At 41.2% G+C, this 24,918-nt stretch overlaps 1 protein-coding gene across 1 annotated transcript in view; it reads right to left on the reverse strand.

Annotated features, from left to right (window-relative positions):
• Positions 1-23,155, reverse strand: part of KCNB1 (potassium voltage-gated channel subfamily B member 1) — a 122,527-nt gene extending 99,372 nt beyond the window's left edge. Inside the window, exons 1-2 of the mRNA XM_003757701.3 lie at positions 22,676-23,155; positions 20,283-21,022 (exon numbers count right to left, since the gene is read on the reverse strand). Of these exons, the coding sequence (XP_003757749.1) occupies positions 20,283-20,849 (567 nt within the window). The 5' untranslated portion in view covers positions 20,850-21,022; positions 22,676-23,155. The remainder of the gene's footprint in view (positions 1-20,282; positions 21,023-22,675) is intronic.
• Between the last annotated feature and the right edge of the window lie 1,763 nt (positions 23,156-24,918).

A 24,918-nucleotide genomic window follows, 5' to 3' on the forward strand; every position in this document is an offset into this window, starting at 1 on the left:
CCTATTATGAATTGTAAAAATCACTCTTCTTAAAGGGGGTGCTTAGACTTTTTCAGAATGCCAAAGGTGGCCACAAAAAGGGTTAAGCCCTCCTGGTGTGAATTTTCTCATCTGAGAGTTTCTTGAAAAAAAAGGAAAAGAAAGGAAGGAAGAAAAGAGGGAAGGAGAGAAGGAGGAAAGGAAAGAAGGAAGGAGGAAAAGTGGGAAGGAAGGAAAAAGAAAAGAGAGAGAGAGAGAGAAAGAAAAAAAGAAAAGAAAGGAAAAAGGAAAGGGAAAAAAAAGGATGAGACTAGTCCCTATTTCCAATACAACTAATTTCAATAGGAGAGCACTAGCAACTTGGGGGGATCATGATGGGCTTCCAGAAGGATATGGCACTTAAACTAAACCTAGAAGGAGAGGATGAGGAAGGAAGGATTGCTTTCTTAGTGTGAGGAAAGAGCCTTTGTGAAGGCAAAGAGATGGGAAGTGGAACACACACACACACACACACACACACACACAGAGAGAGAGAGAGAGAGAGAGAGAGAGAGAGAGAGAGAGAGAGCAGTAACTTGGCCAATATGTCTAGAATGTAGGGATCTTGCTCTCAGGGAGTTTACAATGAATTTAACAGGGGAGAAAATTATCAGGAAGAGTGAGATAAATGTGAAAAATGGGGCTAGGCAAAGTGTTAGAAGATATTTGAGGAGGAAAAAAATGCTTTCAGTGAGGGGAATCAGGGAAAACTTCATGGAGAAGGTGGCACATGATTAGGGCCTTGAAGGCAGGGAAAGGCTTCAACAGATAAAAAGTAAAGTGGGAAATTCCAGGAATGAGAGACACCTTGAACAAAGGCTTATCTATCCTTTTCCTCTACCCTATGATAGTTGGAATTCCTAAACTCTGAACTTTTGAGTGAGAAAGGTAAAAAATCTAGACAATGAAAAATGAAGGATTGATAGGTGTTCCAGTCCATAATTCTGGTCTACCTCCAGTTATGTTTGCAAGAGTCAGAGATGAGGATAGAAAATTTGTTATACATAATCCACAGCGAACAAGCCAAGCAAGGAAAATTGAGAATTTACCACACTGAGCTGCAATTTTAATGAAAATTCTTTCTCACCTCTGCTGATTTCTTTAGGGACCCCCTGCTCTCACCTAATTTCATTGTTTGTCACCTTCCTGGAGTTCTTGGCCTTAGCCAATAAATGCCTCTGGCTTTCTAGGGATGGTCCTCTTCTTTAACCAGGGCTATTGATTCTATTGCTGTTCCCAGGAGTTTTAAATTTTTCCAGTTGAGTTATAAGCTATAAAAGGGAGGCACTGAGTTGAGAAATATTTAGAGACCCTCGGGCTCTAAGGGAGTAATCAGAAGAAAGTAAGGGACACATCTAGGGACTTCCCCTGATTGACATGCCCCAGCCTGGAGGGGCTAGAGAAGTCCAGGGCCCTCTGCCAGATAAGCAGGGACAATAAATGAATCCTGGGCTTCATCTTACTGGCATAGAGAGAAGCTCTATAATCCCTAACAAAAAATTAGAGCTAGCCTGGGGGTATGGAGCTGGGCTCCCCCAGCATTGGGATAAGAATACAGGAGCTGGGAGAACTCTTCCCCCCATTGCCATTTAGGCATCAGATGAATAAGATGGATGGAGGTGGCTGAATGATGACATGCAGTATCTCCTCTGATCCCTTTAGGCTAACTTCCCCAGCTTACTGTTGATATTTATTTTAGCCTGATCCATAACTTTAGAATTTGAGAGGGCCCTTAGAACACAGAAAAGGATATCAAAGCTGGAAGGGCTTTAGAACACGGAATATTGAATAGCAGAACTGGAAAGGGACCTTAGAACATATGAGGTGCGAGTTGGATGGGTTTCACACTATGATTTGGCTCTTGAAAGAAAAGAGATTCTATCAGGTGAAGGTAAGAAGGGAATACATTGCAGGATATGGGAGTCAGTCAACACAAAAGCATGTAAATGAGAGATCAGTTGTCGTATATAAGAAACAGAAAAGCCATTTTGGTTAAATTGAGAAATATAGAAGGGAGAGTAATGTTTACTGCAAAGATAGTTAAGGGTATTTGAGTAGACTCCGAGGATTCCAGTAAATAGGAAATGGAGTGTGTGTGTGTGTGTGTGTGTGTGTGTGTCTGTGTGAGTGTGTGTGTGTGTTTGTACATTATGAATTGATACATTTATTCTGACCTTGGAGGCAGAAGGATGGATTTAATGACTCCTGGCAGCTCAATATCATTTGCTAGAAAGCACTTTGTTGAATTTTCATCCAAATCCCCCCTACTAGCCATGTCCTTCCCCCACCTTTCCTTTCCAGGTAAAGTGGGTCCTACTTGGACCCTTTCCTCATTTTGCTCTCTTTGATCTCACTCACTAATCTCCTTGGTTTCCATGATCATCTCTCTGAAGATGATCCTCAGATAGATGCATCCAGCTCTGGCTTCTTTGCTGAGCTTCAGTTCCACATCTTTCAACTGCCTCTTCCACCTCAGGAAGATGTCCCACAGACATCTCAAACTCTATAGATCTAAGACAGAACTCATTCATTTCCTCTCCAAATCCTTCCTCCACCTTCTGAACTGTGATAGTCACTTCTGATCGCATCACCTCCCTGATCGATGACTTAACGGTGACTCCCTGTTACCTCCAGGATCAAAGGTGAATTTCCTTTGGTTGGCATCTAGACCCCTTTACAAGCTGGCTCCTCCAACCTTTTCACCCCTTGAGTTTCCTTGAAAACCTTTCTCTGTGCCTTTACATTTGACATCCCCCAACTTGATGCCTGGGATATTTTGTCTTCTTACTTTTGTCTCTTAGTCTCCCTGTCTTCCTTCTAGTCTTGATTCAAATCAAGAAGGCCTTTTCAGGATTCCCAGATGCTGATACCGTCTCCTATCAGATTACTTCATCTAATCTGTATATACCTTAAATGTACCTAGTTATTTCTACAGTATTTCTCCCATTAGAATGTATGTTCTCTGAGGGGAGGGACTGGTTCCCACCCCTTTCTCTGTATCGCCAGTGTTTCTTTAACTGGAGATGCCAGGTGGCCTCAGATTCAGAATTCTTGGGTTCAAATCCTAGATCTTTCACTAGCCTGTGACCTTGGCAAGCCCTTTTATCTGTCTAAGCCACAGTCTCTTCATCTGTAAAGTGGGAATATAATAGTTATACTACTGACCTCAGGGGGAAGTGAGGACGGTGAAATGGGGGTAGGGGTAAAATATTGTGAGAATCACGTGAGATAAGATATGTAAAAGTATGTGGCAAACCTTAAAGTGGGATATAAACAACAACTATTGTTATTTTACAGAGAGCTTAGTCATAAAATGGGTTCCAGTGTCTAACATTCATAGTCTCTTGGCTCAGCATTCTTTTTTTTTTTTCCTGGTAAAATGCGAGGTATTTTATTTTTAAGACTTTAATGCAGCTATAGAATTGGTAAATAACAATTGGGACTGAGTAGTCTTATGATTAGAATGTAGGTTTCCTATTCCAGAGTATTTTATTCATGACCTTGACTATAGGAAAGATTTCTCTAACTATAAAATTTAGAGCTACAAGTGATCTTAGAGCTTTTTTCAATAAACTTTTGTCATCTTAAAAAAAATAAATTAACAACTATTCATTTTCTTCTCCTTCTTGGACCCAGTCTAAAAAAGAAAAAAACAAAACAAAACAAAATGAAGATATATAGTCAAGTAAAACAAATGCCCATATTGGTTGTATCCAAAAAATGTTTGCTCATCCTGCATCTTGGGTTCATGAGCTTTCTATTAAGAGGTGGGGAGCATGTTTCACTGTCAATCCTCTGGGTTTAGGATTCGTCATTGCATTGATCAGAATTCTGAAGAGTTGTAGCCCTCCAGCATGGATCATTTTTCTTGCTTCTCAATTTCTTCACTCTGATACAAACATCTCCCTCCTTTATACACATGCGCGCGCACACACACACACACACACACACACACACACATATGCACGTGCAAAAACAAAACCAATTTTAAACATATAGATTCAGCCAAAACAAATGTTCACGTTGTTGGCCCAGCCTTCTTATATTTTAGCTCTCTCCACCTTCTTTTCTCACAATTAAACCCTTGTCCAGCTTCCACCTTCTCCATCCCATAGGGATACTTAAATGCTTCCAGTTAAATGCTGGGTGATCAGAGAAAAAAGCAATCTCTCTACTTACTGTTAAAGCAAATCTAGGGTGCCTTTTAAAACATCCAACTCTCTATTGTCCTAAAACCAAAAGCTGATTCAATTTACTATTTTCTTGCCCTTTGACTCTGTCACTTCCTGCTCAGTGTACAGAATGTTGAAGAATTAGATCAAATCAGGGCAAGGGGTCCTGGAGGCAGGGGGATGGGCTCTTTGATCTTCTAGTCAGAGGATTTCAAAAATGAAGCTTCCCAGCTGAGGGCCAAATCTCACTTCCTAATGTCAGTGATGGAAATCTTGGATTTTGAATTAGTTTAAGGTGAACCATAATCCAAGGACAGGAGATTGTAAAGAATAATTCCCATTAAAGATGGCATAAATTTTTATCAGTATCCAAGTAGAGTATCATGAAGCTAGAATTTGGAAAAGTTACTGTACAGAAGGGTCAAGTAGGCAACATGGGCTTTAGACTAGCCAGAGCTGACAGCAGAGCAGAGGACTACAGAACTGGTCTGGTTATTGGCTGACACCAGATTGAGGTGAGCACCCAGTTTCTTGTAGAGACCCCGAGCTAGTCAGTAGTGACCCTTTGACCAGATGTGTACTAGAATTAAAGGAACACCAGAGGGGGATCCTGACTACACTATTATAGGTGATGCTTTGGATAGTGGGGCTTTCCATAGGTACAGGGAAGTTCCCAAGCCAAGACACTAATTAGGTAGGAGGTCCTAGTTTTACATTAGGGATCATTTGGGATCCTATCACCTTTCATTCTTTGCAGAGGTTGGGAAGTTTGGAAATGGGATATGGCATGTACTGTTATATTCAGTTGATTGTTAATTTGTTAGTTACTGTCTAGCTGAATTGCTTATCTTTGTTCTTTATTTTTTATGCTTTGTTACAAGAGATGACTATCAAACTCCTAACTGAGTATCTTCTAATCCTAATCCAATCAAATTACACATGTATAACACCTTCTGGTGGACCCCTAAAATTTTCCATCAGCATTCCTGTTCTGTTTTCTACATTTGTCTTTGAGACAGGAATGGGGAAGGGGAATGCACTTAAAAATTAAGAATATTTTAAAACAGAAGTTGTTAATAAAAATTAAGAAAATAAAAACTTAACTCTTATCCAAACCATCTCCCACTCCCATGAAAGTCCTCCTTATAATCCAGTTTTTCTAGTGATTTTCTACTCTAGGGATCCTTATTTTGGTAAAGATCTGTAAATTTTTAAAAAATAAATAAATGTCACTATAATTGGTTTATTTATAATGTCCTATATTTTATTTTATGTACCTAAAAACATTACTTTGAGAAGGGGCCCAAAAGACTTTACCAGACTGCCAAAAATAAAGAAAATATAAAAATAAATAAAAAATAAAAATTAAATTAAAAAACATAAAAAAAGATTGAGAATCTCTGATTTATTTCAACTCTCATTTTACAGTTGAGAAAACTGAGGCTTAGAGAAGAAAGGCAAATTGCCAAAGTCACACAGAAGAGCCAGAATTTGAACAATTTATTTCAAAACTTATTAGATATCTACTATGTTTAGAGCTCTGTGCTAGACATTAATGAAGTTTTTTTTAAGATAAATAAAACCTCATTTGTTCATATAAACTTGACTATTTCATTTGTGTCTGTGAAATCCCAATCCCTAGCAGTGCTTCATACATATTAAGTGTTTAATAAATGTTTGTTGACTAATTATAGCAAAGTTAGAATGATGGTGCTACATAGTGGCAAAAGCCCTGGATTTTAAGTCAGGAGACCTGAGTTTGAGAAATGACTCCTTCCTTATTAGCTATGTGAGCAGTGACAAGCTATCACCCTTCTCAGGACTTATTTCCTATTATGGAAAATGAAGAAGTCTGACTAATCAACCTTTCAAGTTTCTCACCTTAATTCCAAAGATTCTGTCAGTAGCCTGTAGCTACTTAGTTTAGAGCTGGAACTAGAAGCTGATTATTCAATTGATTGATAAGCAAATTGATCCCAAACCTCCTGATTGCTAGCCCAATACTCCTTCCCCGTACTACAAGACTTCTTTGATGTTCTCCAGTGCTCTCAGAAGCCAGGGGACTTAGGAGTGATGGAAGTTGGATCTTGCACAGGGGAAATCTGTGTCCATCTTCTGAAGTTCTTTCTTTCCTAGAATTGTAGGAACCGTGCTAGAGACTACCTGAGCACAGCGTTAGGGAAAATCACAGGACTGGAATCATAAACTCAGAAGAGGTAGCAATAGGAGCATTAATAAAAGCTCATATTTTTGCCACTTTAAGATTTATGAAGCACTACCTTCACAAAAATATAATAAATTGGAGAGCCCAGGTATTATTTTCCTCATTTTATAGATGAGAGAATGGCAATATAGGGAAATCAAGGCCCAGAGTTAACATATACAGTGCTTTACAATATTAAAGCATTATTTAAATTCTGATTCCCATTTTGTTGTTATTATTGTCATTTTCCCAAAGTCACAGGTCTGAATAATGACTACATATCACTTCTCCAGCTGAGTATTAGTTATAACCAGCATTTAAATAAGGCTTTAAAGATTTAACATTTCCATTTTACAGAAAACTGAAGTTCTGAAGAGGAAGTGACTTGAGTATGATCTTTATCATACTCAAGGTGAATCCAGGCTTCCTGGCTATAAACCCAGATTCAGTCCCAGGTTCCATATTACACCTCTTGCTTAACAGCATCCAGCCTACATCACTGTACTTCCTAAAGTCGTGTCTGTAATAGTATAATTAAGATGGGGGTTGAGAATTATTGAGTGACTTTAATACTAAGCCTAAATGGGATTGCTTTTTATTGCCTAACCATGGGCTTAGTGTCAGAATGGACATAGTGGAAAGAGTGATAAATTTGGAAAGAAGGTTTTGGGGTTCAAGTTTCAGATATATTTTTTACTATTTGTCACGTTAGGTAAATCATTTCACTCTTTTAGAATTAATTTCCTCATCTTTGAGGTAGTAAGTTAACACTTTCCTTCCTTACCTCACAGAGTGTTTGGGGACCAAGTGAAAGAATATATGGGAAAACACTTTGCTAATTGTAAAATTATGTTTAAGATAGAAATTGTTGGACAGCTCTAGGTGGTCCTTGGCAATTTTTGTTAAGGCTAAAGGAATTGGGAAAAGAAAAAGCTAAGGGATGATCCCAAAGTAGTTTCATTTATGTCAGGAGGGTCACTAAACCCTCTTCTTTATCTCCACTGAAGACAACACTAGTGGAAATGAACAGAAATGAAAAGCTACAACTTGAAAGATTTAGGTTGGACTTAAGGAAGATTATCTTAACAAATGAAGTTTGGTAAATACTAGAATGGGTGACCAAGGTAGGCTGAAGAATTTCTGTCTTGAAAAGCAGAATGAATTATTCTTTGCCTAGAATGATTCTGTTTGGTCCTATACAAAGACAGAAAGAGGGACTATTTGACCTCTTGGACCCCTGTTGCTATATGATTTCAGTGAACTGATGGGACAGAGAAAGGATGTAGGCCATTTTGGTTTTCTAGGTTTTGGAATCATTGAGTATAGTCAGGATATTAGAGCTCTTGGGAAACAGAGTTAAAACAAATTTTTTCCACCTCCAGCAGATGGTCTTTTTTATTATTTCTATTTCTTCTTCCTACTTTTCCCCTGGGTTGTCTTGCATAGCAGAGAGTTCCCCATCACTGCAGGTTTTTAAGTAGAAGCTAGATGACCATTTGTCAGGGATAATATAGAGGGAACCCCTGATAAATAGGGGCTCTGTAGGACACCCTCTAAGTTCTCTTTCAACTCTAAGATGCTGTGATTCTGTGAGATATTGCTGACTTTCCTTTACCATTCACTGTATAATCCCATTGAAGGCAACGAAAAAGTCAGGACATGAAAGCATAGCCTTCCACAAGACGTTCCAACATTTATTCCACAATCCAGGTAATTAGTAGTCCTTAGGGGCTCTGCCATTGAATTTATTAGCCTTTAGAAGGTTCTCAGGATAGGGAACATCTAAGAATAAGAAATTAGTCTCATTAGTGAGAGGAAATGGTTCCTGCCATCACAGGCTTATTAATTAACTATCATTGACTTTGGGCATTGAATCATAGCATTATAGAATCTCAGGTCTGGAAAAGATCTCAGAGGACAAGTAGTCCAATCCATAGATCTGAAGATGATCTCATCAGACAACATCTCTAGCAAGTGGTCATTCAGCCTCCAATTAAAGACCTTGGGAGATGAGGAGTTCCCAAACTATTACTGAGACAGCCTGATTCCCTTTGGGAATCTACCTCTTCTTGGTAGAAAACTTAAATGTTATTTCTGTAGTCCTGCCCAATCAGTCATCTCCATTGGCACAAATATTACATGCGTTTATAGCAACCAGCCACGAACTCCTCCTTCTACCCCCAATATGTCACTGGCAGCTTCCCTGAATTCTGCATAAATTACCCAAGCTAGGCTTATAGGAGTTAGAACAATCACTTATGACCTTTATTTGACTGAGTTTACCATTTTTGAGGTCAACAGGAACATTCTTTTCATGGAGCAATAAGACAATGAGATGACAAGTATTCTCCCCTCCCCTTAACCTATCTATGGGGATTTCTTTTCTTACATCCTGAAACAAGTAGATTTGAATAATTTTGTTCTTCCCTCAGCACAGGGCACTAAGCACTCCTGTGGAAGAAGAGGGATAATAGAAAGACTTACTGGACTAAGGGCTGAAAAAAATATAGGTTCCAATGTTGATTCTGACACTTTCTGTGAAACCTTGGAAAAGCCCCTTTCTCTCTGAGCCTCAGTTTCCCTATCTGAAAAAACAAGGGGATTGGATTAGATGAATATTTAAGGTTCCTTCCAGCTCTGAAATGCTATGATTCAACTCAATTACCCAGGAGCTCAGTTCTTGGCTTATCCTTTCTGCAGTGTTTGGGTGGGTCATTTCCTGGAAGTTGGAGTACTGCCGAGTGAAAAAGCAAGAGATGGATAGTTCTCCATGGGGGTTGAGGAAATAATAATGATAATAGTTATAATAGTATCTAGGAGACAGTGTGCCATAGTATATAGAGAACCAATCTTAGAATCAGGAAAACATGGGTTCAAGTTCTGTCTTAGATTTATCTTGGTAATTCAGGGTAAGTCATCAATGTCTTTGTGCTCCAGACAATTGCATAATTATAAGTTACAGAACATGTATAACTTATATCAGATTGCTCACTGTTTTGGAGAGAGTAAAGATAAGAGAAGGAGGGAGAAAAACTTGGAACACAAAATCTTATAAAAATAAAATTTGAAAACTATCTTTACATTTATTTGGAAAAATAAAATACCATTGAGAAAAAAAATTATAAGTTACAGAAAGCTTTTCAGCTCCATCAGTAGAGGGAATTTTCACACTAGAAGTCTCTTACATTGCTAAAATCACAGGACCAGATCTCCCTCTCCCTCCCCCCTCCCACCAAAATCCTCATATTTCTATAGTGTTTTAAGGTTTTTTAATGCATTTTCCTCAAAACACAATGCAGTTTCCTCACGAATTAGGGAGTGAAAATGTTATTAAGCCCATTTAACAGATGAGGAAACTAAGCCACATTGAGTTTAAATGACTTAGGGCTCAACTGATATGTAAATGTCAGAGTCTGATTCTGAACTCCACTATGCACTAAAGCTCCCATTTCTATAAAATCTCAGCAATCTACAAACTACTCTCCTTACAACACTCCCATTAGATAGGTAGCCCAGGTATTTCTATCCCATTTCATAAATAAAGAAACTGAAGGTCAGAGAGGATAATGAGATTAAAGCCATTAACTAGAGGGTCAAAAGGTACATATTATGATTAAACTCATCTTAAGAGAGGTGAGGAGAGTGAAAGGCCTGTCTCAGTTTGTTCCTTCTCTGATGGACAGTCCCAACATTCAGCTCTATCTATTCTTTGATCTCTAGTACTTGTGTATTAATACTCTTGTAGTCCATTTATACTCCAAAAACTACTCAGTTGTTTCTTGATCCAGAATTATTTAAAAAAAATTTTTTTTTTCTGTGTGGCCTCAAGGGAAATGGATGAAGGCAAAAGGAGGGCAGATTTGGATTTAAATGTGGATGGGATTTTCTAACAACCATGGCTCCCTAACAATGGAATGGGCTGCCATGGCAAGAACTAGCTATCTGTGACAAGAAGGGTACAGAAGGAGGCTGGATAACTTCATTGGGGGTGTCATAGAAGGAATTTATGATTCAAGTGGTTGGACAGGACGAACTGTAACCCTAGTTCAGCTCTGATGTGTTATGATTCTGTAATTCTTACTGCCAATATCTTCCCTGTATGTAGCCAAAGCAAGCTTCAAAAGTTTGTTTACATGGAAAAATCATAAATCCGCAAATTGAAATTGGGTTATGAGTGAATCAAAATACTCACTACATAACTAGATGACTTCAGGCTTCATAAATATACCCTGGGCTGGCTAGTCTTCTCATTTTCTTATATTGCTCCTGCCTGTTGCCATCAGTCATTTTCCTCCTGGCCTAAAGGCTCTAAAGAGAACATAGATCCTCCCCTCTGGAATGGCATCCTCCCATTTCACTCTCCCCTACATAATGGCTTTGTCCCACCCAGTTTCTGGGTCCTGTATTATAGAATCATGGATTTAGAATAGGAAGGGACCTTAGTCCAAATCCCCCTCATTTTACACATGGGGAACTGAGGAGCAGAGAGATTAAATAACTTCCCGAGGGTCCTATTGTTCATATTATTTGTTTAAAAATTTATACTATATGGAACAGAAGTTTTTGCAAGGGTCAATGTTGAAAAATTACCCATGCCTATGTTTTGTCAATAAAAAGCTATAATAAAAAATTTATAGTACAATCTAAATCTAATTGGCAATCTATACCAATAATTCAGTGGCCCCTGGCGCTCCTCTGACATATAACCAGGTTTTCTACCTTGACGACCATGTCATATCCTCCTCTCTTAACCAAGAAGACAGCATGAAACATGCAAACATTAAAAAGCAATATGACCAATAGCCCAGGGTGAGTCTAAACCAGTTCATGCTGATTCTTGAGAACTGATTATTAAATTTTCAGTGTGAGCCTTAATTCATCAGAAATCAGCAAACACTGAAAGTCAAGGCTTGATTGACTATTTTGTTAATTGTTTAGATTTAATGAAGAAAATGCTAACAATGCAGATGAACCTGAAAAGTATGTCCAGCATTTTCGGAGAGCCAGTTGTTAAATGTTTACCAACATACTCCTGACTACAACCCACTAGCTATAATCCCCTTTAAAAATGTACAAAATCCGTTTTTTTTTTTCCCCACAGAGAGGTTTTAGAATGATCAGTGCATTTCATTTATCCCAACTCTTTCCAACCCAACCATTTCTAACCAGACTTCCCAAAGGAGTTTGATCTCTAAGTTAATTGTCTGTTAACATTGTGGATGTTAACAGATCATGATTTGTCTAGAAAGATCAGAATGTTGACCTCGAATGCCAAAGTACAGTTGTAGCACCTATCAGTGTTTCTATCTTGGTGTAGTAGAAAGAAACCTGGATTTGGAAACAAAGAATTTAAGGTAAAATCCAAGCCATGTGCTCACAAGATAATGAAAATCCAAACTTAAATTTGAAAGCAGATTTTTCTGATTCCAGGTCTAATGTAGGATTTGAATCCAGGCTATCTACTCTTCTGTTGCTTCATTTAGTTCATTCCTAATTGAACAAGAACCTACTACGTTCTTAGAAAATGCTCATTCAGCTTTCACTTAAAGTGAGGAGGATCCCCCTTTCTCTGAAAGCAGCTCATTTAACTTTTGGATAATAATAATTGTAAGGAAGATTTTCTCCAAATGAAGCTAAATCTGTTGCTTTAGATTCTATCCATTGCTTCATAGTTCTGCCCTCTGGGGCCAAGCTGTACAATCACTCTTGCATATGATAGTCCTTCAGATACTTGAAGACAGACCACATAAAATGAAAGACTTGGACTAGATAAATTATGTGGGTGATCTTATGCCCTCTTCCCATATAATTCTGGCTAAACATTATCAGTTTTTTTCATAAAGTCCTCTTGTGACATGATCCCAAGGAAGGCCCTTCACCATCTGGATCATTCTCTTCGGAATGCCCTCCAGATTATCAATGTGCTCTCCTAAATCATGGTGCCCAGAACTGAATATGCTGGTCCAGATGTTGCTGGATAAGGGCAGAATACAAAGGAACTATTTCTTCCCTCATTGTGACTCAGCCATGACTATATAGTCAATGGGTTAAGTAGCAAGTTAAATGACTTAGCCAAGTTCATATAGCTAGTAACTAGAAGAGCTACAGATCAAAGCCAGGTCTCCTAAAACTATGTATGGTGTGCTCTCTCCCCTACCCTACACTGTCCCCCAGTCTCCCATTCCCATAACAAAGAGCTATTCAAGAAGTAGACCTTATGCTTGAAAAATGGAAGACTCCAAAGAACTTTAGTTCAACAAATGCCCATTGAGTTATGTGCCCCATTAAGATCAGGGTTAAAGTCTTACCTCTGACACATCCTAGCCAAGCAATCTTTAGATAGCTCACTGAGACTAGACCTGAGAAAGATGCTGACCTGCCATTGATAGATGGAAATAAGCATTTACTGAGTAGCTATTATATGCCAGGCAGTATGTTAAACACATTATAAATATGATCTCATCAGGAGCTCCCTATTCCACTAAAATCATAGATCCAGAAACTATCCCTGTCTGCTACATACTAGGGATAAAAAAAATAGATATAGCGCAAGTCTTGCTCTCCAGGAGCCAAGTTCTAGTTTATTATCTAATTATCTAATTGGGAGAAGGAAAACTACACAACTAACTTTAATATAAAATGAAACAAGATAAGAAAAAACCAGAAAATGTGAGGAATTTAATAAAAGAGCAATCACTTTCATTAGAGTGGGGAGACAAGGGAAAGAAGGAAAGAATCAGCCATAACTATCTGGTAAACTTCCTTTTCTATCTGGATTTGGTTCATAGTATGTAACCCACCCATAATTGTTATTGAGTTAGGCTCACATTTATGTGTCATATTTATAGAGCCCTTCAAGGTTTATGAATCTCCTAACATCCCTATGCTTATTCCTAGCTTGCAAATAAGAAAACCGAAATTCAGAGAAGTTCATTGATTTGCTCAGTCATACAGCCAGGAAGAGGCAGAACCAAGATTGGAACTTTGGTCTCTTGCTTCAAGATTCAGTGAGTCTTCCTCACAATAAACTGCTTTTACTATAATTTCTAACTAAAACACAAATCTTAACAAGGGGTTATTGACCAGAAGGCTGAGATCTGGAACTGGAATCACAAGAGCCTGGTTTAAATTTCAGCCTTGCTGCTCAATAATTGTGTGACAAGTTATTTCCCCTTCTCCCTCCTTTTAGCTTTGTCATCTGTAAAGTGAGAGGACTGGACTAAATGGTCTCTCATCTCCATTCTAACTCCAATTCTATAATCCTTTGTATTTCAAGTGACGGAGTACTCACTACCTCCTGAAGCAGTCCATTCCATTAACAGCTGCCTCTAATTGAAGTTTCTTTAACTGAACCAAAGTCCTTTTCCTTGGTTGCCATGAGATTGTTAGCAGCTTCCTGGGAACAGAAGGGTTCTCCACGATACACCTGTTCCCAGGAGTTACAATTGAGTCATCTCCAGTCTCACTAAAAGCTAAGTAATTGAAATGCTCCTGTTGACATCTTCATGGATAATCCATCACAACTGTTGTCTCTCCTACTTTGGGAGGTTTAGAGACTGGTCATTGAGTTGCCCAGTCATTAAAAGAATAATAGCAGAAGAAAATATTGACAGAGATTAAACTGGGCTAGGAATTTGGACCCATAACTCTCAACAAAGAATAGTCTTCCACTGGGCACCTATTTCTTCTTAGTTTTCCAGTTCCTGAGAATATCACCTTCTCTCATGAACTGGTCCTATAATGTCTTTGATTAGCAGGTGGATCCTATCTTCTTGAAGGGCTCAACGTAGAGGAGGAGACTACTTCATTGACGCAGTGGGAACAATAATAATTCATACATTTATTGTGCATTTAAATCATTGTAAAACTTTCTTTACAAAACCCAAGTGGGATATGTAATGCAAATATTAATATCCCCATTTTGGAGTTGAGGAAATGATGACTCAGAAAGGTTGAGGGATTTACCCAGAATCAAACTGTCAACCAGTATTAGAACTCAACTTGGAATTGTTTTAACTCAAAGAAGAATGCTTTCCCCACTTCCCTATGTCGAACAAGATCTAGTATTAGGAGACTAGCTTATTTTTGTCACCAACATATGATAGAATGTAAGCTCTATGAAGTCAGGAAATATTTCATTTTTGTCTTTGTAGCACCAGTGCATGGAACAGACTAGGTGCTTGATAAGTGCTTGTGAAATTATTGGTTGATGAAGGAACGGAGAGGCTTCATTGGTGGAGGAGGTATCCACAGAAACTAAAAATAATACTTTTTTGAAGAATAATCATTGGTCTCTATAAAGGTTTCAGCAGATCTCTAGGAAAATTGGATATCTAAGTGGATCCCCAGTGTAAGGCAATTTCTTGTAGCCAGCCTCTTCCTGATATAATCCACAGACACTAACTGACTCATTTTTCTGCCATCTCTGAACAACATCCCAGCCATGTGATTTCTGTCCATCATCTCTAATTTCCAGAAGAAATGACTGAATAATCTGCTAGTCTCCAACTAGTAAGACAAAATCTAGAGGTAGACCTGAAAATGTGATTTGTTATTTAACCCTGTCAGCTGCCATTGTCTGCCCTCTCAATGCCACCATGCTTCCAAATTTTGCTGATATTTCTAGTAAAGTTTGGGAGTCATTCCACTTCCTTTCTGCTCAGGGACTTCATTGTCATCATATTCTTCCCCTGCATCTCACCATAACACCATATTGGTGATGCTAATACTTATCAACATGATAAATATTCCCTTTGGGGCACCAGAAAGGGATGAGAGCAGATGATATTTGTATCCTTGCAGAATAGGTGATTTAGAGGAAGACTTATAGAATACTGAATAGTAGAAAAGGACCTAGGACACAACATGAATGAAATAAAAGGAAAGATGTCTAAGGCTCCAAAATAACCAATGATCTCTTAATTACCAAATCCAATAGCCTTTTCTCAATCCTCATTCTCCCTGACCTCTGTTGATCACTCTCTCTTCTTTGATATTCTTTTCTTTCTAGGTTTTAGGAACACCACTTTCTTATGTTTCTTATTCTATGTATCTGACCACTACTTCTGTCTCTATTGTTCCTCTTCCAAAAGAAGTGTCTCTCCTGGTTCTGTGTTGGTCCCTTTTCTCTTCTCCCATTATAATACTTCACTTAGAAATCTTTTTGTTTCCATGAATTTAATTACCATCCCTATGCTAATGTTTTCAGCTCTACCTATCTTGCCCTAGACTTTCTGATGACCTCCAATATCACATCTACACCTACCATTCAAACATCAAACTGGATTCTAGTAGACATTTTAAATCTTTTCTCCTAAAACTACCCTTTCTCCCACCTTCCATATTGTTGGAGAGAGCAACACAATCCTCCTAATTCCTCAGGTTTGCAATCTTAGAGTCATCTTTGAATCCTCATTATCTCTGTCTCTCCCCCCATATCCAAATTATTGCTAAGGTTTGCATATTTCACTTTTGCAACATCTCCTAAATTTGTCTCCTTCTTCCCTCTGACACTGCCATCATCCTAATGAAGGTTTTTCATCATTCTACATCCAGACTATTGCAGAGCTGGGTCAATCTGCCTCCTGCTCCAATCCATCCATTTGGCCTTCAAAATGATTTTCTTAAGGTGCCAGTCCAATCATGTCACTCAGCCTCCTTACTCAAGAAACTCCAGTGGCTCTCTATTGTTTACAGGATCAAATATAAAATGCTCTATTTGGCATTCTAAGCTCTTCATAATCTAATTGCCTCCTAACTTTCCAATCTTCTTACACCTTACTTCCTGACATGTACTTTTAATTTAGTGACACTGGTTTCTCGTTGTTCCACAAACAAGATACCATTTCTTAACTCTGAACATTTTCTCTAGCTCTCTCACCATGCTTGAAACACTTTCCTTCCTCAACTCTACCTAATGACTTCCTGGTTTCCTTTAAATACAAACTTAAATCTCAACTTTTACAGGAAACCTTTTCTAACTCCTCTTAATTCTAGTGCCTTTCTTCTATTAATTATTTTCTATTTATCGTGTATATGCCTTGCTTTGCATATATTTTTTGTATGTTGTCTCCCTCATTAGATTGTAAGTTCTTTGAGGCCAGGGAGTGGCTTTTCTTTCTTTTTGTATCGCCAACATTTAGTACAGTGCTTGGCACACAGTTGGTATTGAATCAATGTTTATTGATTGAAAATGTTTATTGATTAATTATTGTGTCTAATTGTTTCATTTTACAGAGGAGAAAGTTGAAGTTCAAATAAGGAAAAATAATGTGCTCAAGATGATAGAACTATTTAATGACTGAGATTGCTATGAAACTCAGGAGTCCTGATTCCCAGTATAATGTTAAAGACTTCAACTACATCCCATGAAAAGAAAAGGCAATATAGATCCCAGAGGGAAAGGGGAGCCATTCCTATTGGTTCAAAAGATAGCCCAAAATAGGTTCTGGAGCTATAGTATAAACACTCACACGATCCCATGACTGAAGGGATTGGTAAGTCCCAGGAATAAGTAGATATAAGAGCCAAAAGAAGAATTACAGAAGCAGGAGGGAAATGGTAAATAAAATTATAACAAATATTTCAAAGAACAGCAAAAAGATGTGCAAATATATTCATAGACCACAGGAAATAAAACACAAAACTGATCCATTACAAGAGGTAATAGAAATTAGAGATGTGATGAAAGAGAGAAGGTTTCTCAAACATTTTTCCCTTTCTTTTTATTTTTGCTTCTATTTTATAGGAAAGGAGTTCAGAATGGGCCATTTCCATAATAATTGTGTCAGACAACAAGAGGACTGAATTGGCAGTGGCTAAGGATAGTGAAATTAGGGAGAAAACCAGACAGTCATGGGGATAGAACCCAAGTAACCTAGTACCTCATGTTCTGCAAGGAGGACAGGAAGAGAGCAATTAGTGAAATATTACCTGTTATTTTTAGCAGCTCTTTGATAACAGGTCAAATACCTCAAAGATGTGAGACACCGAAAAATTGGCAAACACGGCATCATTATCCTGAAGACAACGGCAGTCAGTAAGGCAGCAGTGAATAATGACAGTAGGAATGTGCCTTGCCACTGCTTAAGGACCAGCCTGAGATGGGCAAGGGAATACCTTGAGGACCCTAATTTAATTGGGCTTGCCAATTGCTGACTGATCACAGAATTTTAGAGCTAGAAGAAACCTTATAAATGACTGAGTTCAATCCCTGCATTTTACATAGGAGGAAACTGTTATCTGAGAAGAGGCAGTAGGTTGTACAAGGTCACAGAGGAGGGTGGCAGAAGGGGATGGGGCCACTTCCTTAAAATGGGAAGAAAGATGAAATTATTATGTTGAACTGATGAGGCTGAGAAAGCATGGAGGAAAATAGCCATCTTTATAGTGAGAACCATCATGACATACAGAAAAGAGCACTAGACTGTGAGTCAGGAAATATGAGTTCTTGTATCTACTCTACCACTAGCTTATATATGTGTATGTAAAATATGCCTTTAAACAAGACCTGTCTCCTCTCTGAACAGTTTTCCCATCTATAAAATGAGGAAGTTTAACTAAATGATCACTGTAGTCTTTTCCAGCTCTTCCTTCTTACATTTCTATGATTCCCAAAGACTCTTCATATATTAGGAAGATACTTCTCACCAGTGAGTTTAAAATTACATCTGGAACATTCTTCAAAATAACCTTGAGATAGGTGGTGTGAGTATTATTGTCTTTATTCTACAGATGAGGAAATCCAGGCTCAGAGAGATGAACTGACTTGATGGCAACCATACAGTAGTGTCAAAATATTTGGTTGCTTTGTTAATACTGTTTCCTGCAGTATTGGATTCTGGACACCCAAGGTAACTCACCTTCTTTTCCTTCTTGCTTCAGGATGGCCCTGATACCAGATATTTGTTCTTATTCTAAACTTTGAAAAGAACAAGTTGGAATGGCCTATCAGAATTTTTAGAATTAAACTTCCTATATGATTCTTAGGATGAGAGGGCAGATCAGGCTATATGAAGATTAGTCAAAGTTACTAGAGAAGTTTATCCTGGGAAAAAGAAAATTTAGGGTATACATCAGAGCTATTTTTATATATTTGAAGATCTGTCACATGGGAGATGGATTAGTCTGATTCTGCTTGACTGAAGAGGGCAGAGCTAAGAAAAATGGAAGTTGTAAATAGGCAGAATTAGGCTTGATGTCAGGGAAAAAACTTCCTGATGACTGATCAGACTACTCCAGAAGTAGACTAGACTTTCTTGGGGAGTAGTAGTACTACCCCTTCCCTGTCCTTTCCTCTCCCCTTCATCCCCCACTGAAGAACTTCATGCTTTTACTTAGCTAACTACCTATCCAATATTTGGTAACAGGGACTCTTGTTCAGGCACCATCAAACTACCTAGTCTCTGAGGTCCCTTCCAACTCTGAAATTCTGTGGTTCTCCAAAAACAAGATCTTGCTGTAGTAGTGGCTACTTACAGACTCCAAACAACAGTGGCTCAGTGGGACTGACCCTGCTGGTGGAAATCATCAGCAGTTGTCACCTCTAATGGATTTGGCAGCAAGGCGGTTTCTGCTTCAGTTCATCTCCATGATAACAAAATAGCCCTGATCCTCTTCCCTAGTCATCTATGGACAATTTCAGTTGCTCAACAAAAGGGTAGAACCTGGTAGAATCAGGAAGAAAGCTTAGTAGCTTAGTAGCTTCATCAGAGTCATTTCCCTCTCAATGGCACAAGGCTAGTCTCTTGTTTTCTCCCACCATGCAACTTCCCAGAATTACTAGATTTCTGAAATCTTCACATACTGGATTAGAGAATGAAGGGTAGAGAGGTAGGAAGAAAAGAGACTTGGAATAAAGATGGAGAGAAAGGGAGAAAGGGAGGGAGGGAAGAAGAGAGGAAGGGAGGGAGGGAGGGAGGGAGAGAGAGAAAGAGCACAGAGGGGGTGGGGATTCCCCTATCTGGTGGGTCAACCCAGGAACAGTCTTAACATCCTCCTTCTTCAGCTTTTTTCCAGCCTAACCCTGGCTAGAGAAAATTCCACAACACAAATTTATCAGGAATGAAGATAACCAGTTCTCTCCCAGGAACACATAGAGGTCACAAGAGGATTAACCCAAGATGCCTCCGGTAAACCCAAGTGCTCAACAACCTCTGACAGATGCTGACCCTAACCAAGATAGGAAGATACCTCTCCTCTCCCCTCTCTCATTCTGAGTATGGAAAAGCACAAAATGATAAGAAATTTAGAGATTTATTGGCAAGTCAGAATCTAAAGGGAACCCCCTACCTCATACCTTGAAATAGTAAGATAAATCCATTGAGCCGAAGTAAGCACCTTACTGGAGGCTTTTTGGGTATGAACTTCCCAAGACCTGCTATTGGATTATGGTCACAGCCAAAGAAACAAAGGGGGCAGTGCATAAGAGCAAGAAATGAAAATGAGAACTAACCCTAAGGTGGACTAAGAAATCCCTAGGGAGTAAACCATTTTAGACAGTGCTTCACTCCTCATCCTACTTCCTTTACTTTTTTCATTAAGTTTTAGGAAAGAACATTCTTTTTCAGCTCTGACTTAGAGAGCCATGTAATGGTTGATATGGGGGAGTGGGGAAAAGCCTTACCACTTACTAATGGGTGATTGAGAAAAAGCTCAGCCTCTTAAAGTAGAGAAAAGAAATGAAAAGGATGAGGCTGTTGTTTCTGCTGCCCATTCCTACCATACAATTCACAACTTGCTTCTCAAGTAACAGTGTCCGCTTTTTTTCTCTTTCTGTCCCTCACGACCATGAAGTTTCCAAAGACAGTCTCTGAGACTGCTCTCCTCCTCCCCTTTTGGTCATGGCTTTTCCCCCAGGAAGAAAGAGACTTTACTTAGCCCAGGCTTACCTTAGCAGCCACAGAGGAATTGGGCTTCTCCAGTAGGTCCCATAACTTCTTCCTCTTCTCAGCACAGCATGTGTTGTCAAACTCCTCTCCCTCTCGCTCCCGCAGAGTCTCTGCCTCCCTCTTCAGCTCCTCATTCATTTGCTCCTTTTTCTGGTGGTACCTTGCCTGACAGCAAGACTCTAGGTATATTTCATCGATGCCCCAGTAGTCTAGCTCTTGGCTGAAGGAGAGCGCACACATCTCTTCCATCATGTGCAGCTTGCCAGTGCGGTAGAAGTTCAGAATGGATGTGAAGGCTCCCGGGTGACGGTCGAAGAAGTATTCGTTGCCGTCTAGGCTGTAATCATCGCAGACGTCCATGAGCGAGTCGTGAGTGTTACAGTCTCTAAGTCGACCCAGCCGTGTGCGGGGCAGGCGGTCCAGGGTCCGCCACAGGACCTCGTGGGCCAGTCCCCCGACGTTCAGTTTGACTCGACGGGAGCATGCCTTGCTCCGGATGATCTCCATAGGGTCCGGCGGCAGGGAGGTGGTGGAACGGGAGCCATGCTTCGTCATGCCCGACGGCATCGCGGGTCCGGCCGCCGCCACTCGCCCTCCCTCCCGCCCCCCCTTGACCCAAGTAAATAGATCAATAAGTCCGACCCGCGACTGGGAGGGGGGCTGGAGCCAGCCCCCTGGAGGGAGGTCTTTGTCAGCGGTGGCTCCTCCTCATGAGTCCCCCTTCACCTCCATCCCGACAGCTGCAAGACAGGAACAGGCATCGAATTCATTGCGTCTGGGCAGGGGCAGCCTGAACCCCCAGCCCAGCCAGAGACGCCCCCTCCCTCCCTCCCAGCGTCTGTAAGTCCCCGGGCCGCTCTGTCCGCCCAGTCAGCTGCACGCCTGAGCCTCGGGGCTAAGAGGCTCTGGGCTGAAGGCGGAGCGACCAGAGCGCTGTCCCTCCTGTTAGTGCTGAAGCCCGCCTCCTTCCTTCTATCCCTATCGAGAGGTGAGGGGGAGGGGGGGATTGAGGCGGTACGCTCAGCCTCTAGACTGTGTCCCGGATCCCGAAGAAGAGGGGGTGGAGGAGGTTCGAGTAAGTGCCCCAGAACTGGGAAAGAAACCCTTCGGCTCTGGGCAAAGCAGCTAGTTCAGCCCAGGGGCGCTGTCCGCCCCGTCGAAGTGCTGAACCTAATGACTGGGGGCTTCCATCAGACCCTGAGAAAAGCGTCAGGGGCTCTGTAAAAGGAAAAACTTTGTATGTGTATTTTTTAAATAGTTTCAGTTTTTTCTCCAATAAATACGATATGATGAGAGAGTAGATTGCTTTGGGGCTTTGCTTCCTCCTTTTCCCAATTCGTCTAGAGATAAAGCAGGGACAGTAAGCGAGAAGAAACTAAACGGGGCCTGTGGGTACACGGAGTATTCGAACAGCTGTTTTGTTAGGTCTTTGGTCCCCAGATTTTCCTCGAAGGGAAGGGAACACGCCCCCGAGACCCCTAAAGTCTCTAAATCTCGCACCTTCCCCATCCTCAATGACCTCTAAACCCAGAGGCACGCAGCCCCAGCCCAAGAGTGACCTGACTAGAGGGGAATGAGAGCCAAAAGATCTTGGACCTCTGATGTCTACAGTTACAGACGCACAAATACACACAGACAAACACACAGACACACATGGGGGTGGGAGAGAGGGAGCAGGAGTCCTCCCAGGCCAGCCTCATTTCTCTTCCTTTTTCTTTCCCTCCCACCTCCGCGGATCACTCCTCCTCCTCTTTTTCCCTCCTGCAGATGCTTTTTATAACTCTGGTTCTGCGCGTTTCCCCGAGCTTGGGGGTGGGGTGGGGGGGCGGGAGGTGGAGGGAGAGGAAGGCGGGGAATTGGGCTGTATTTTCTGATCTTTCAAATGTTTTTCTCCTCCTCTCTGTCCTCTTTCTTCCCGCGCACCCTGGGGAAGGGGAAGACTCTCTGACCCCGACTGCCTCGACCCATCCATGCCCCGTGCTCCCAGCTGTTTGGGAATGGTGGTGTTCCCCTCCCCCCGCCCCAGGCTCCCGCAGGTTTCCCCCTTTCCTTCTCCCCCCTCCCCAAATCGCCCTCCACATCCAGAGCAGAGCTAGAGACTCGGGTTAATCAGCAAGTCAGCTCCTCCCTGTCCCCCTCCCCTGTCCCCCAATCCCTGGCCAGTGCTCGGGAGCCGCGGCCCGGGAGGGCTGCGCTGGACTAGGACCGGAGATAGGGTAGGAGAAGGAAAGCGTCCACACACACACACACACACACACACACACAGAATCCGCCCCCACCCCGCCGCCCCGCAGCGTCCCGGCTTCCAGCAGATTTCTCCCCCCACCACCCAGCACCCTGCCGCCACCACCTTCCATCCTTGGCTCAGCTTCAGCCCCGGCTCGGTCCCCTACCTCTTCAGCGGCAGCCTCCGGTCGCCAGGGCCCTGGCATAGCCCCTGCCGGCCCCCAGCGCGGGCGGGAGCCGGTCGGGCGGAGCTCGCCCCCAGCCCGGGGGCCAGGGCTGTGCCAGGCCTCTTTCCCTTCGCTGGGCAGCGGCTCGCTGCTCCCCCCTCCGCCCAATCCCGGCTGCAAACGCGTCTTTAATCTTCAGTATTCGGGTGCTGGGTCTGGTGAGCGTGTGACTGTTGGAGTGGATGTGGCTGTGTGCGCGTCTGGGTTTGTGTGTGCAGCTATAAGAGGAAATGCAATTGAGGGGGGAAGGCAAGAGAAAAAAATGAAGCTGCAGGCTTGCTGGGGGGGACTCAATCCGGGCTGCTCGGCTTCCTCTCTCGGCTTTCCTCCCGCCGCCTCTTCGCGGAGATCAACAAGTCTGGTCTGAGCCTCGGCTCCTGCCTGCAATTCTGTCCCGCACTTGTTTGGAAAAGCCTGGGAAGTTGAGCAGGCAAGAAAGGCCAAATAGCGCCACCTCCAGGAGGGAAGAGAGACCGAGGGCCGCATTAACTCTTGACTGGCCGTACAGAAAGGAGAGCGCATGGTGTTTTTTTCTGCAGGGATGGGGGTGGGGGGAAGATGCTCAGTTCCATTCACAGAAATCACAGAATGGAAGCGATGGGAAGGATGTTGTAGGTTGTTTCGTGTAATTTTGTCACTTCCTAGATGAAGAGACTACGATTATGAGGGAGGTAACTTGCCCCGTAAGTGGCCGAGATGAGACTCCAGCCCCGGCACCAGCCTCCCAAGTGAAGTGCTTTCCACTACACTGTGCTCTTTCAACTGTGCTAACCTACTGGTTGCTCTTTCTCTCCAAAGCTGCTCTGAAAAATAAAATAAAAGGCCAGCGGACCAGAGTCAACCCCCCTAGCCCGACATTCAGACAGGATGGCCTGAACCAACCCTGGGTTCTGTTACATGCTCTCCTTTCCTTACTTAATCCATCAGGTAAACGGAACAATGTTCGTGTTTGTCAAAGATCTTCCCTTCTCTGACCTTTGGTCGACGCCCCCTCTTTATGTAACTGGAATGCTCTTTTCTGTGCTTTTTGCATGCCCACCTCAGCTTGCTGAAATTCCACTCAACCTTTAAGGGCCTAGCTCCAATGCCATCTGCTGTACCAAGCCTTCTCTGATCAGCCTGTGTCCTTCACCCCAGGCCCCAAACTGAAAGCGATTCCTCTCTCTGTGCTCTTAGATAGTTTGAATCTTTTCCTCTATAAAATAATGGGGAAAAGATGATTTCAAATGTCCCTTCTAGCTCTGACATTTTATATTCTACTGTTGAAAGGACCTTGCAATGCTGGCATTTACCAACTAAACAAGACAAGTTTTAAAAAGTATTCTCTCTAATGAGGCCATTATCAAAGGTTAGATGCTTAGCATCACAAAATGAAAAGTTCTTCCATAGTCACAACCTGCAGGGCTAATTCTAGTCAGTTTTATCACTTTAATGTACATGGGAAAACATTTGATCCTTTTGTGCCACATTTATTTCTAAAGTTAATCTAATGCTTACATACAGATAATAAATGCTTTCTTAGATGATGTTAATCAATTCAGTATCATGAAAGCTCTAGATATTCTATAAAGAAGCACATGTAAGCTTAATGAAAGGAAAAAAAAACTTCTTAACCATAAAAGCTTTCTAAAAGTAGAATTGGTTGATTTTAGGAAGTAGTGAGTTTCCCGTCACTGGAGGTGAAGACCTGACAAGTAGAGATTTGATGGATAACCTATCACGTTGTAGAGAGTATTTCTGTTCAGGCTGAACTGTCCTTTAAGATCTCTTCCAGCTCTGAAATTCTATGATTCCATATTTTCACCTGTTTACTCTTCCCCTTCTGCTTTGTCCAAAAGTTTAAACAATTTGGGACATTGCTTTAGAGCACTGAAGTTAAACTCAAAATAGAGAGCTCCTTAATCTATACATAAGGATCTCTATGGGCCATGTATTGACTTATTTTAAAAAGGTAATATTTACCTAAATTTTATTGTATTTTTATTTATTTGGTTAAATATTTCCTAATTGCATTTTAATCTACTTCAGGCAGCACCTGGGAGTGTTGTCTGCATGGAGTCCATGGACTGTCTATTTAACAACTCTGCCTAAGAGACTCTTGGGCTAAAGAGAATATCTGACAACATCCTCTTCTGGATTTCAAGGCTAAATAAATGGTTTGGGATTTCTATCTGGTTTGTCAG

The sequence above is a fragment of the Sarcophilus harrisii genome, chromosome 2 (assembly GCF_902635505.1).
Source record: "Sarcophilus harrisii chromosome 2, mSarHar1.11, whole genome shotgun sequence".
Lineage (NCBI taxonomy): Eukaryota > Metazoa > Chordata > Mammalia > Dasyuromorphia > Dasyuridae > Sarcophilus > Sarcophilus harrisii.